This window comes from Belonocnema kinseyi, chromosome 3 (assembly GCF_010883055.1).
Source record: "Belonocnema kinseyi isolate 2016_QV_RU_SX_M_011 chromosome 3, B_treatae_v1, whole genome shotgun sequence".
Lineage (NCBI taxonomy): Eukaryota > Metazoa > Arthropoda > Insecta > Hymenoptera > Cynipidae > Belonocnema > Belonocnema kinseyi.
Window position 1 is genome coordinate 128,001,791 of NC_046659.1, and position 15,839 is coordinate 128,017,629.

At 21.7% G+C, this 15,839-nt stretch overlaps 1 protein-coding gene across 1 annotated transcript in view; it reads right to left on the reverse strand.

The window, feature by feature from the left end:
• Positions 1-552: 552 nt before the first annotated feature.
• LOC117170260 (phospholipase D2) overlaps positions 553-15,839 on the reverse strand; it is an 86,216-nt gene continuing 70,929 nt past the window's right edge. Inside the window, exons 14-15 of the mRNA XM_033356912.1 lie at positions 6,557-6,886; positions 553-844 (exon numbers count right to left, since the gene is read on the reverse strand). Of these exons, the coding sequence (XP_033212803.1) occupies positions 743-844; positions 6,557-6,886 (432 nt within the window). The 3' untranslated portion in view covers positions 553-742. The remainder of the gene's footprint in view (positions 845-6,556; positions 6,887-15,839) is intronic.

Consider the following 15,839-nt stretch of genomic DNA (forward strand, 5'->3'; position numbering starts at 1 on the left):
TTAAAAAGACAAATTGTCAGAAAAAATAGTTTTCATCCAAAATTTTTTATCCATATATATGAATTTTTGGCAGAACAGTTGCATTTACAACCAAAAAGGATGTCTTTTTAAGAAAATTTTTTAATTTTCAAACAAATAATAAAATTTTTAACTAAAAATGCCCCCTCCCCCGCTTTTGAGCTGTTACGTAATCTAAGTACGGTCCCTAAAATAATAGAAAAAGGTTAAATGTAAAACTAAGAATTAATCGTATAAAGCGATGCAGTGGATCCTTCAATTAATTTAGCTACACCTTTGGTTCCGATAACAATCTTTTAAGTATAAAAATATCATACAGTAATTATAATCAACAATAAAATCTTTTTTTCAAGTTCTAGAACTGTTTTATAGTTCTAGAAACTTTTAGAGTTCTAGAACCGTTTTACAGTTCTAGAACATTTTACAGTTCTAGAACATTTGAAAGTTCTAGAAGATTTTACAGTTCTAGAACATTTGGAAGTTCTAGAATATTTTAGAGTTCTGGAACATTTTACAGTTGAAGAACAGTTTTACAACTGCACAAACAGAATACTGTTTCGTTCATAACTGGAAATTGAAGGTGGGATTAAAAGTATTTCTGCCGCCGTTTTATTAAAATTGTAGAAAGAAATATTATCTTAAAATTGGAGAAATTTTTTTAAGTCTACCCTAGCTATTGTTCTGTCTTTATGAAATCATTTAACTATCAATACTGTCGGTTTTTTTATGTCCAGAGGGATGTTGGCATCATTCCTTCAACGGTCCCAGCATTTGGTTTCAGTGTTTCGTTGCATAAAAATTTGAGCGGCAAGTCCACTATGTGACCCTGAAAATTTTTATTTTATTTTCACCTATTCAAGTAAATAATTCATTTTCTAAATTACAGACTTTACGTATCAAGATGATTTCAAAATAGGGGAATATGTGTGACTTTTTTTTACGAAAATAGGATAATAATAGGAAAATAATAGAAGAATAATTTTAAAAAAATGTATGTATATTATTTCTAAATTTTTAGGTCAAAATTTATTGTATCATCAATAAAAAAAGGTTCATTTCCAAAAAAACCGTTGCATTTTTAACCCAAAAAGGTAAATTTTCAACCAAATGTTTAGTTGAATAAAAAAAAAGTAATTTGCAACCAAAAAGTTGCATTTGTAAATAAACAGTTTAGTTGCCAAGCAAAACAGACGAATTTTCAACCAAATAGTTAAAATTTTCACCACATAAAAAATCTTTAAAAAATTCTACCAAATTCTTGAATTTTTAAGCTAAAAAGAAAAGAATTGTTACATAACAGTTGAAATTTCAATTAGAAAATATTAATTTTAATACTGAAATTTTTAATCAAACAGTTGAACTTTTAGACAAAATAAATGATTTTTCAACAAAAGTCTTGAATTTCCAAGTCAAAAAGACAAATTTTTAACCAAAAAAGAATTTTCAGTCAAGAAATAAAAATAATTCAACCAAATTCTTGAATTTTCAAGCCAAAAAGACGAATTTTTTTTACAAAATAATTGAAATTTTAACCAAAAAAAATATTAACTTTCAACAAAAAGGTTCATTTCTGATCAAATAGTTGAATTTTCTGCCAAAATACTGAAATTTTCAACCCCACAATTGAAATTTTAGGCAAAAGATACCAATTTTTAAAAAAATTCTTGAATTTTTTAGCCAAAAAGATGAACTTTCAAACCAAAAAGAGGAAAAAATGCCAATCAATTTGAAACAAGAAAAATTTTCAACTCAAGAATGAAAAACAATTTAACCAAGCACTTGAATTTTCAAACTAGACAGATGAATTTTCAACCAAAAAGAATTTTCAGTTCAAAAATAAAAACAAATCTAAATTTTTGAATTTTTCTCAACCCGAAAATATTAACTTTCAACAAAAACGTTAATTTTTAACAAAAACGTTAATTTTCAACAAACAACTTGAATTTTCTACTAAAAACTTGAATTTTGTACCAAAAACTTGAGAAAACATTTGACTTTTAAACTCAAACGAAGCATTTTCAACCAAATATTATGTAGTACAATTTTTAATTAAAAAAAAATTTTAACCAAAAAGACGAATTTTCAGCAACACAATCGAATTCTCAAGCTAGAAATATTAGTTTTTGATCAAAAAGATTATTTTAAACCATGAACTTAAATTTTTAATTTTCAAACGAAAAGGTGTAATTTTAACATTAATAAATGAATATTCAAAATTTCTATAAATTTGCAAAAAGGAAAGGTTTTTCAAACAAAGCAAAAAAATAATTTTGAACAAAATTGGGAAATTTGCAAGCCAAAAACACAAATTTTTTGCAAGAGAATTGAATTTTCAACCCGTAGATATTGTTTTTCAAAAAAAAAGTTAATTTATAAAAATAATTTAATTTTGAACCAGATGGTTGAGTTTTTAAAAAATATAGTTGAAGCCTCCATCAAAACAGATTAATTATCACGCAAAGAGTTGCATTTCGAACAAAAAATATGAAATTTCTACAAAATAGTCGAATTTTCTACCCAGGAATAAAAAATTTCAACAAACAAGTTAAATTAAAACACAGTAGTTAAATTTTCTACAAAAATAACTGGAATTTTTAAGAAAAAAAGATTTTTTTACAAAGTAGTTTAACTTTCAACCAAATAGTTGAATTTTGAAAAAAAATGGATCTTTCAAGCAGGAATTCAAATTTTCAACAAAATGTTGAGTTTTTAAACGAATAGTTGAATTTGTCTTAAAATTTCAAGTCAAAAAGACGGATTTTATACAAAAAACTTGACATTTTAAACCAAAAATAATAATTATTAACAAAAAAGTTAAATTTTAACCAAAAAGTTAAATTTTCTATGAAATCCGTGGAATTTTCATCCAAGAAGATTATTTTCTACCGAAAACTACGAATTTACAACAAAATATTTAAATTCTCAACTGAAACAGATAAATTTTTGAAAAAAATAGTTATCTTTTCAACTAGGTAGCTCAATTTTCACTCAATAAAAATTAATTAGGAACAAAAAAAATGCAATAGCTGATGCTTTAACCAAAAAAAAGCATTAGTTTTACATAAAAAATAATTTAATTCAATTAAAACAGATAAATTTCAAATTAAAACATTTTATTTTCAGCCTAAAACCAGGAATGTTCACATCAAAAAGCCAATTTTGGAAGTAAGAGAGATTTTTGACTGAAGAAAAGAAAATTTCAACCAATTTGCGGAATTTACCAACGAAAATATGAATTGTTTGCAAAACAATTTGATTTTCATCCCAGAAAAATATTAATTATAATAGAAAAAGTTAATTTTTAACCAAATAGTTGCATTTTCAGCGCGGAAAGATAAAAATTCAACCAAAATAAACGAATTTTCAAACCAAAAAGACGAATATTTGAAAAAATAGTTTCCACTTTCAATAAAAAGGCAATTTTCAATCAAACAGTTGATTTTTTAACAAAAAAAGAGGAAATTTTTATAAAAATATATGAAATTTCAAGAATGAAAGATCAATTTTTTAAAGAGCAGTTCAACTTTCAACAGAATAGTTGAATTTTCAACCAAAAAAGATGAGATTTAACTTGCTTATTGTTAAATTTTCAACTAAAAACATAAATTTTTAATTAAAACTGCAATAAAACCGTTTTTAATTTTTTTAAATTAACTTTTAACCAATGTTGCTTTAACAAAAGAGTTTCATTTTCAAGCAAAACAGGTTTTTCAGGCAACAAAGATAAAAAAAACAACCAAATTTTTTCAATTTTCAAGCAACTTTTAGATAACATTTGACTTTTAAACCTAAAAAGAGTTAAAAAAAATAATAATAATAATTCAAACAAAAAAAAAAAAGAATTTTCAAAGAAGAAAGATTTTTTAGTAAAGAAAAGAAAATTTCAACCAAATTGCCGAATTTTCAAGCAAAAAGATAAATTTTTTGCAAAACACTTTAATTTTTATTCCAGAAAAATATGAATTTTAAAGCAAAAAGTTAATTTTAAACTAAATAATTGAATTTTAAACGCGGAAAGCTGAAAATTCAAGCAAAATAAATGAGTTTTCAAGAAAAAGGTAATTTTTAATCAAACAGTTTATTTTTCAACAAAAAAGATTAAATCAAACCAAAAGAGATGAATTCTGAAGTAAAACTGTAACAATAAAATTTTTAAATTTAAAAAAAAAATTAATTTTCAACCAATGTAGGAGAATTCTTAACGAAAAAACTTAATAATAAATCAAATTTTTTAATTTTCCAAAATGTTTTATAAAAAATTTTTTTCTAAATCCAAAAAGATTTTCATTTAAAAAAAAAATCAAGCCAAAAAGACAAATTTTCAAAAAAGAAAGGTTTTTCAGTCAAGAAAGAAAAACAAGTTAACCAAATTCTTGAATTTTTAAGAATTTTCCATTTTTAATCAACAAAATAATTTAATTTTTAACCAAAAGATATGAATTTCTAACCAAAAACATAATATTAGAATTTTCAATTTAAAATAAAAATTCATTTTTTACCAAAAAAGATTAATTTGCTGGCAAAAAATTTATATTTTCAATCCAAATGAATGAATTCTTATTCTCGAGAATTTTTATAGAAAAAACTTAATAATCAACCAAATTTTAGAATTTTCAAAAATGTTTTGGAAAAAAAAATTTTTTAATTCAAAAAGATATTTAATCAAAAAAAAATAATTTAAGCCAAAAAGACGAATTTTTAAGAGAAAAAAATTTTCGGTCAAGAGAGAAAAAAAAAGTTAACCAAATCAGTCAAAAAAAAAGTTTTTTACCCAAAAAGATTAATTTTCTGTCCTAAAAAAATTTAATTTTCAATAAAAATTGACGAATTCTTATTCTCGAGAATTCTTATCGAAAAAAATGAATAATTAACCAAACTTTAGAATTTTCGACACTGTTTTGGAAAACATTTTTTTTATATACAAAAAAGATTTTCAATTAAAAAAAAAAAGAAATTCAAGACAAAAAGACGAATTTTAAAAAAAGAAAGATTTTTCAGTCAAGAAAGAAAAACAAGTCAACCAATTTCTTGAATTTTTAAGAATTATCAAGTTTTAATCAACAAAATAATTGAATTTTCCACCAAAGATATGAATTCCGAATCAAAAACATAATATTAGAATTTTCAAATTTAAACAAAAAATTAATTTTTTACCAAAAAAGATTACTTTTCCGTCAAAAAAATATAAATTTTCAATCCAAATGGACGAATTTTCTATCCAAGAATTCAGGGTGGCCGTTTTAATCGAAGAAAAAAATTCCCGGTACGCAAATATTTTTTACGACTAATAAAATTCAAGAAATCAAACTATATTCTAAACATTTTTCCATATAAATTAATAAGCAATAAAATAAATAATAATAATATAATATAATAATAATAAATAAATAAAAATTGAAAAATAATTTTTTTAACTCAACAGTTCTAAAATTAGAAGTTAAATTATTTTTATTTTAAATAGTCTAGGCATCATTTAAAAGCTTTAAAATTTTATTTAAAAATCTAGAAAAATCTAGAAGTGATTTTAAATTTTTCCAAATTCAAAATAATTTTTGAATTTTTTTTCGAAACATTTAAATATATTGTAAAATGAATTGATTTTTTCTATAATTTTTAGAAATTCCTGCAAATTAAAAAATATTTAATTTTAATTTATAAATATCAATAGAACACTTATTATTTTTAAAAATATTATCGTAATATTAAGAGGTAATTAGAAGTTTGGAAAAGATTCGAATTAAATTTAGAACTTGAAATAAGTTCAAATACTTACAGCCGAATTTAAAATAAAATGTTGATTTTTGACGATTTTTAACTAAAAATTTAGAATTTTTTTAAGAATTGTGAAAGACTTCAAAAGAGTAAAAAATTTTCTTAAGATTCCTAGGAAAATTGAAAATGATTTGTCACTTTAAAAAATTATGGAGGATTTTAAGAACTTTTTTTTTTAATTTGCAGTATTTTCAAAAATTGTAGGAAAATTTCGATTCATTTTAAAATATATTTAGAAGTTCTGAAGTTTAGAAGGCCATCCTGTTTTTATAAAAAAAATCTTCGATTTTAAAAAATTCTAATTTTTTAAGCCTTTAAAACTGCATTTTAAAATTCTTTGAATTAAAATATATGCTTTTAAAAATTAAAAATCTAAAATGGAAACTTTTTAAAGTGAAGGATTTTAAAATTAAGCATTAAAAACTAAATAATATAATCATTTATAAAAATCAAAATTTGAAAAATTATTTTTAAAAACGGTTGAAACCAAAGTCAGACAAAACTTTTATTCTATTTTTTTGCGAAAATACCAGTTAAAAAATAAATTCTCTGAAATCTAGTCGTATTTTTTATTGGTTCCGCAATTAAGCCAAAAAAAAAGAGGAATAGATGAAATTTCTTGAAAAGAGGGGAAAGGAATTCTATAAAAAAAAGGGGAATATAGAAAAGCATGTGAAGTCTGAAATTATAGAATTAGATATAATTATAATTTACTTTAATTAATTTTTTTTAAATTTAATTAATCTTAATTATAATAATTACTTACCCTGATTTCCGCAAGCATATTTCCAGCCTTGACGGGGTCAGAAGAACACAATGGTGTCTCGTTTTGATAAGATTTTAGTATCGAAAAATTAACTACATTGTCTGTTGGAATACACCGGAAAACTTCTTCGAAGATTTCGGTATTTTTTTTACTTCTGGCACACCAGACGTCTTTGTAGAATGATTTTTTCACAATATCATCAATATTTAGCTTCTCATCTGACCACAAGAGTCCAAGGTGTTCTCGAAAAAGCTGTTTTCTCAGAGATCCGGCAAATCTTCCACAATCGAATGACATCTCATTCATTCGCCCTTCAGTAAACTCTTGGTCCTGACATAAATTTAATTTTTCTATCATATTAAAATTAATATAAACGATTTTAGAGCTCGGACTCGTTTCAAAAATAAACAAAAAGTGTCAATAGTGGCATAAATTTTAGAAGATAGTAGCAAAACAGTGGCATGAATTAAAAAAAAAAAAAAAACTTATAATTTTATTCGCGAAGGCCATTTTAATCGAAAAAATTTCCGGTTTTTTCCTGTACCGAAAAACTTTTCACGTTCAGTTAAATTTAAAAAATTCGGAATTTTAAGCTAACAATTTTTCCATTTAAATTAATGGAAAATAAATTTAAAATAAAGACACTCAAGGTTGAACTATTAAATTTTAAACTTTAAAATTGAAGTTTAAAAGTTTTTTCATCGAATTATTAAAATTATTATTAAAAATTATTTGAAATCATTTCAAGTTTTAAATTAATTTTAAATATTTTCCTATCCTTCAAATCTCTAAAAGTTACTGGAATAGTTCTACAAATAATAGGTATTCAATTTTTTAAAGAGCAGTACAACTTTTAAACGAATAGTTGAATTTTCAACCAAAAAAGATTAGATTTAACTTCGATTGTAGTTAAATTTTCAACCAAAAAGATGAATTTTTAATTAAAACTGCAATAAAACAGTTTTTAATTTTTTTAAATTAACTTTTAACCAATGTTGCTTTGACAAAAGAGTTTCATTTTCAAGCAAAAAAAGTTTTTCAGGCAACAAAGATAAAAAACAACCAAATATTTAATTTTCAAGCAAGTTTTAGAAGACGACTTTTAAACCCAAAAAAAGTTTCAAAAAAAAAAATAATTATAATTCAAACCAAAAAAAAAAAAATTTTCAAAGAATAAAGATTTTTTAGTAAAGAAAAGAGAATTTCAACCAAGTTGCGGAATTTTCAAGCAAAAAGATGAATTGTTCGCAAAACACTTTAATTTTTATTCCAGAAAAATATGAATTTTAAAGGAAAAAGTTAATTTTAAACCAAAAGAGATGAATTCTGAATTAAAAATGTGACAATACAATTTTTAAATTAAAAAAAAATTAATTTTCAACCAAATTCTCGAATTTTTAAGAATTTTCACATTTTAATCAACAAAATAATTTAATTTTTAAACAAAAGATTCTGAACCAAAAACATAATATTAGAATTTTCAATTCAAAATAAAAATTAATTTTTTACCAAAAAAGATTAATTTTCTGTCAAAAAAATATAAATTTTCAATCCAAATGAATGAATTCTTATTTTCAAGAATTCTTATCGAAAAAACTGAATAATCAACCAAATTTTAGAATTTTCAACAATGTTTTGGAAAAACGTTTTTTTAATTAAAAAAGATTTTCATTTTGAAAAAAAATAATTCAAGCCAAGAAGACGAATTTTTAAAAGGGAAAAATTTTCAGCCAAGAAAGAAAAAAAAATCAACCTTTCACGTTCATTTAAATTGAAAAAATTCAAAATTTTAAGCTAACGATTTTTCCATTTGAATCAATGGAAAATGAATTTGAAATAAAGGCACTCAAAAACGAGCTATTAAATTTTAAACTTTTAAAATTGAAGTTTAAAAGTATTTTAATCGAAAAATTTGGTATTCAATTGCTAAATAAATTACACCTGTAAAATGGGAAATTAATTAAATAAATTTAAACTGAAAAATTTAGAATTTTTAACTTTTGTAAATTGTAGAGTTCAAAAATTCAGATTCAGTTTCAAAAATATAAATCCATGTTATCATTTTCAATGCTCTAAATTTAAAAATCTAATCAATAAATTAAAAAATATTTAAATTATAACATTTGAAGCAATCTAAAATAGAAACATTTAAATTTTATCGATTAAATTTGGTTAAACTGAACAATTTTAAGGTCGAAAGTTGAATTATTTTAATTTTAAATAATTTAGATGAAAAGCTTCAAAATTTTATTTCAAAGACTTGATAAATCTACATGTTTCAAATTTTTCAAATTTAAAATTATTATTAAAAATTATTTGAAATCATTTCAAGTTTTGAATTAATTTTAAATATTTTCCAAATCTCTCAAAATTACTGGAATAGTTCTACAAATAATAGGTATTCAATTGTTATTTATGCATCAAAATTAAAAAATTTCACTTACAAATTAATCATTTTTAAAATAAAACAATTAAAATCGTAAGGTTCCAAGTGTAAAAGATCCTTGAAATTTTAAATTTTTAAGGCTTTTTATTTGAATTAATTCGGTTTTAAATTATTGATATTTTTTTTACGCATAGGATTTAAAATGGTTGCAACAAATCAATTATTTTTCACTGTTTCATAATTCAAGTACAGTTCAATTTTTAAAATAATAAATTAATTATTATTTACAGTTAATTAAAAGAAAATATTTTTTATCCAAAAATTTTAAGCACAAACGCTTTTAATTTTCAACTGTTCAAGTTTTTCAATACTGCATTTTCAAATTCTTTAAATTAAAATTGAATGATTAAAAATAAAACTCTAAAAAATACAATTTTGTGAAGTGAAATATTTTCAAATTTTTCTTTTCTTTTAAATTTGGTAAAATTCCCGGTCAAAAAATATAACCTTTAAAATAGATTTAAATCATTGAAATCTCTTAAAAATTCGTTGGAATCTTTGAAAATTCCCTAAATTTTTTAAATTCGAAATCTCTTAAAAATTCCTCGAAGTCTTTGATTTTTTTTTTGTTATCGAAATTTCTTATTGAAATCTTTGGAGATCTTTTAAGATCTACGAAAACTTTTTAAAGCTCTCGAAAATGCCTTTAAATTTGGTCAAATATCTTAAAAACTTTCAAATACTTTAGAACACTATCAAGTTATTGAAATATATTAAAAATTCCATGGAATTTTTTTTAATTCCTTCAAAATCTTTTGGAATCACTTAAAATTGTTTGAACTTCTGGGAAGTTGTTTGGGATTTAAAAAAAAATACCTTAAAATTTGGCAAATTGTTTGGAAATTTTTTAAAATAACTTAAAATATTTAAAATCCTTTAAAATTTGTTTGAAATAAATTTAAATGATTGAAATATATGAAAAAAAAAACATTAAGATATATGTACTTCAAATCCTTCAAAATCGTTCAAAATTTTTTTTAAAGCTCTAGAAAATTTCTTAGGATTTCGAAAAATACCTTAAAATCTTGAAAACCCTTTAAAATTCCTTTAAATTATAGAAATCAATGGAAAGTTCCTTGGAATCATTAAAAATATTCTAAAACATTATAGATGCTATAAAATTGTTCCCTATCTTCTAAAATCATATAAATTCTACAAAATCACATGAACAGTGTTTTAAATTTAAATACTTTAAAATAATCTTTTTAAATCTCTTTAAAAAATCCTTTGAATCTTTTAAAATACCCTACAGGGTGTAAAGTACTTCGAAATATTTTTAAATACTTTGAAAATTGTTAAAATGACCTAAAATATTTAAAATACTTTGAAATCAGTTCAAATTATTAAAATAAATTAAAAATACCTCAAGAAATTTCAAATTTTCTAAAATCTTTTGAACTCCCTTAAAATTGTTTAAAACTTTACATAACTCGTTAATATTTTTAATGAACCTTATTTAATCTTTCAAAATACCCTAAGATGTTTTAAGTCCTTAAAAATATTTTAAAATTTTGTAATACTTCTTTAACCTATAGAAAATTGCTTGGGATTTTTAAAAATAAATAAAATCTTTAAAATTCTTTGAAATCCCTTCAAATGATTGAAATCAATTGAAAATTCCATGGAGCCTTTAAAAATACCCTAGGAAATTTCGGATCTTTTGAAATCTTTTGAGATACCCAAAAAAAATGTTTAAAGTTCTTTAAAGTTCATAAACATTTTTCAAAAAAATACCCTAAAATATTTCAAATCCTTTGGAATACCTTCAAATTATTGAAATCGGTTAAAAATTCTTAGGAAAATTCCCTAAAATATAAAAAATCTCCTCATATTTTTTGAAATCCCTTTAAATTTTTTTAAACTTCTAGAAAATTTCTTCGTATTTCAAAAAAATGCCTTAAAATCATCCCAAATATTTGAAATCTCTTAAAATACGAAATATTTCAAAATTCCCTAAAAGATTTCAAAATTTTAAAAATCTTTTAAAATGTCTTGATACTTTTCAAGTAACCTAAAATATGACAAATACATATTTTATGATCACAAAAGATTTCAATCGTTTTTGCAAATATTACAAAATGTTTCAAAAAAATATAAAATATTTCGCGAAGATTTCACAAAGATTTCGGATTGATTTAAAAGATTTTAATCATTTCACAAATCTTTCAAAAATATTTCAAATATTTTACAAATATTAAAAAATTCTCGCAAAGATTTAAACAATTTCGCAAATATTATCAAATATTTAAAAAATATTTTTTAAATTTTACAAAGATTTCAAATGGTTCGCAAACATTTCGAATAGTTTCAGAAAATTTGACAAAGATTTCAAGATTTTTCTAAAGATTTCAATAATTAAATAAATATGATTTGAAATATTTCGGGTAGATTTCACGGTCTTCAATGAATTCTCAAATATTTTAAAAATATCACGAATGTTTCGCATATACAACAAAGATTTCAATGATTTTCGAAAGATTTCCCAAATATTTGAACAATTTAAAAATAAATATTTCATACAAATTTCAACGATTTCCGAACAAATTTTATATTTCATAACGATTGCGGATAAATTTAAAAGATTTTAGAAAGATTTCAACCATTTCAAAAATATTATCAAATATTTAGAAAATATTAAAAATAATTCGCAAATATTTCAAGCGGATTAAAAAGATCTCGCGGACAGTATTGCATTCTGAAAGATTTCAATAATTTTTCAAATGTTTTCAAATATTTAAAAAATATGTCAAATATTCCACATCGATTTAAATGATTTCCCAAAGATTTAAATTATTTAAACAATATGATCAAATATTAAAAATATTTCACAATAGTTTTCAAAAGATTTCAACAAATAAGAAGGGTTTAAAAATATTTTATAGAGATTTCAATGATTTCCCAAAAATTTTAAATATTTTATAACCATTTCGGATAGATTTAAAAGAGTTTACAAAGATTTCAATGATTTTCTAAAGATTTCAGTAATTTCACAAATATGGTGAAATATTTGAGATATTTCGCAAAGATTGTCCAAAAATTTCAACAATTAAAAAGGGTTTAAAAATATTTTATAGAGATTTCAATGATTTCCCAAAAATTTCAGTAATTTCAAAAATATAATAAAACATTTGAAATATTCCGCAAAGATTTTCAAAGATTTCAACAATTAAAATTTTTTTAATTTCGGATGGATTAAAAAGATTTCAATCATTTCAAAAATATTATCAAATATTTCTAAGATATTTGAAATATTTCGAAAAGATTTTTAAAGATTTCACAAAGATTTCATCAATTAAAAATGTTTGAAGAATATTTTATAGACATTTCAATCATTTTCCAAATATTTCATGGATCTTACAAAGATTTCAGTAATTTCAAAAAAATGATCAAACATTTGAAATATTTCGCAAAGATTTCACAAAGATTGCCGAAGGATTTCAATAATTAAAAATATTTAGAAATTATTTTACAGAGATTTCCAAAAAATATCAAAGATTTCATAAAGATTTCAGATAGATTCAAAAGGTTTCAAAAGATTTCAATCTTATCAAAAATATTATCAAATATTTATAAAATATTTGAAATATTTCGCAAAGAATGTCCAAAAACGTCAACAATTAGAAAGGGTTTTAAAATATTTTGTAGAGATTTCAATGATTTCTAAAAATTTTAAATATTTCATAACGATTTCGGTTAGATATAAAAGATTTTTCAAAGATTTCCGTAATTTCAAAAATATTATCAAACATTTGAAATATTTCGCAAAGATTGCCCAAAGATTTCAACAATCAAAAAGAGTTTTACAATATTGTATAGAGATTTCAATGATTTTCCAAAGATTTCAATCATTTCAAAAATATAATCAAATATTTATAAAATATTCAAAATATTTCGCAAAGATTTCGGACCCGTTAAAAAGATTTCACGGACTATATTAAATTCTCAAAGATTTCAATAGTTTTACAAATATTTTTAAAATATTTAAAATATTCGACAGAGATTTCAACTATTTCTACAATATTTCAAAGATCTTACAAAGATTTCAGTAATTTCAAAAAAATTTCGCAAAGATTTCACAAAGATTGCCCAAAGATTTCAACAATTAAAAATGTTTAAAAAATATTTTATAGAGATTTCAATGATTTCCCAAAAATATCAAAGATTTCATAAAGATTTCATCATTTGGAAAATATTATCCATTATTGATCAAATATTAAAAATAATTTGCAAAGATTTCGGAAAGATTGGAAAGATTTCACAGAAGATATTGAATTCTCAACGATTTCAACAATTTTACCAATATTTTCAAAATATTTCAAATATTCGGCAGAGTTTCAATTATTTCCAAAAGATTTCAAAAATTTGACAAAGATTTCAATGATTTTCCGAAGATTACAGTAATTTCAAAAATATGATCAAACATTTGAAATATTTCGCAAAAATTTTAAAGACTTTCAAATATTTCAACAATTAAAAATGTTTTCAAAATATTTTATATAAATCTCAATGATTTCCAAAAAATTTCATAAAGATTTCGGGTAGATTTTAACAATTTCCCAAAGATTTCACATACTTCAATTATTTCAAAAATATTATAAAATATTTATAAAATATTAAAAATATTTCGCAGGATTTTACAAAGATTTAAATGATTTTCCAAAAATTTCAAAGATTTCATAAAGATTTCGGATGGATTTTAACAATTTCCCAAAGATTTCAATTATTTCAAAAATATTATCAAATATTTATAAGATATTTGAAATATTTCGCAGGATTTTACAAAGATTTTAATGATTTCCCAAAGATTTCAGTAATTTTAAAAATACGATCAAAAATTTCAAATATTTCACAAAGATTTTTAAAGATTTGCAAGAATTAAAAGTCTTTAAAAAATATTATATAGAAACATCAATGATTTCCCAAAAATTTCAAAGATTTCATAAAGATTTCGGATAGATTTTAACAATTTCCCAAAGATTTCAATTATTTCAAAAATATTATGAAATATTTATCAAATGTTTGAAATATTTCGCAAAGCCTCCGGACAGATTTCAAAGATTTCACAGACTTTAATCAATTCTCAAAGATTTTCAAAATATTACAAACTCTTAGAAATATTTCAAATATTTGACAGAGATTTAAATCATTTCCCAAAGATTTCAAAAATTTGACAAAGATTTCAGTAATTTCAAAAATATGCTCAAACATTTGAAATATTTCGCAAAAATTTTAAATATTTTTAAAGATTTGCAAGAATTAAAAATCTTTAAAAAATATTATATAGAAGCATCAATGATTTTCCAAAGATTTCATAAAGATTTCGGATAGATTTTAACAATTTGCCAAAGGTTTCAATTATTTCAAAAATATTATCAAATATTTATAAAATATTTCGCAGAATTTTACAAAGATTTCAATGATTTTCGAAAGATTTCAGTAATTTTAAAAATATGGGCAAACATTTGAAATATTTTTAAATATAATTAAAAAGTTTTTGAAAATATTTTATAGAATTATGAATGATTTCCCAAAAATTTCAAAGATTTCATAAAGATTTCGGATGGATTTTAACAATTTCCCAAACATTTCAATTATTTCAAGAATATTATCAAATATTTATAAAACATTTGAAATATTTCGGAGGATTTGACAAAAATTTCAATGATTTTCCAAAGATTTCAGTAATTTTAAAAATACGATCAAAAATTTCAAATATTTCACAAAGATTTTTAAAGATTTGCAAGAATTAAAAATCTTTAAAAAATATTACATAGAAACATCAATAATTTCCCAAAAATTTCAAAGATTTTATAAAGGCTTCGGATAGATTTTAACAATTTGCTAAAGATTTCAATTATTTCAAAAACATTATCAGATATTTGAAATATTTCGCAAAGCTTCCGGACAGATTTCAAAGATTTCACAGACTTTAATCAATTCTCAAAGATTTTCAAAATTTTACAAACTCTTAGAAATATTTCAAATATTTGACAGAGATTTCAATCATTTCCCAAAGATTTCAAAAATTTGACAAAGATTTCAATGATTTTCAGAAGATTTCAGTAATTTCAAAAATATGCTCAAACATTTGAAATATTTCGCAAAAATTTTAAAGTTTTTCAAAGTTTTCAAAACTTAAAAATGTTTAAAAAATATTTTATATAAATTTCAATGATTTCCCAAAAATTTTTAAGATTTCATAAAGATTTCGGATAGATTTTAGCAATTTGCCAAAGATTTCAATTATTTGAAAAATATTATCAAATTTCAAAAATATGGGCAAACATTTGAAGTATTTTTAAATATAATTAAAAAGTTTTTGAAAATATTTTATAGAATTATGAATGATTTCCCAAAAATTAAAAAGATTTCATAAAGATTTTGGGTAGATTTTAACAATTTCCCAAAGATTTCACAAGATTTTCACAATTTCCAAAATATTATCAAATATTTATAAGATATTTGAAATATTTCGCAAAGATTTTTAAAGATGTGCAGCAATTAAAAATGCTTAAAAAATATTATATAGAAATATCAATGATTTACCAAAAATTTCAAAGATTTCATAAAGATTTCGGATGGATTTTAACAATTTCCCAAAGATTTCAATTATTTCAAAAATATTATCAAATATTTATAAAATATTTGAAATATTTCGGAGGATTTGACAAAGATTTAAATGATTTTCCAAAGATTTCAGTAATTTTAAAAATACGATCAAAAATTTCAAATATTTCACAAAGATTTTTAAAGATTTGCAAGAATTAAAAATCTTTAAAAACTATTACATAAAAACATCAATAATTTCCCAAAAATTTCAAAGATTTCATAAAGGTT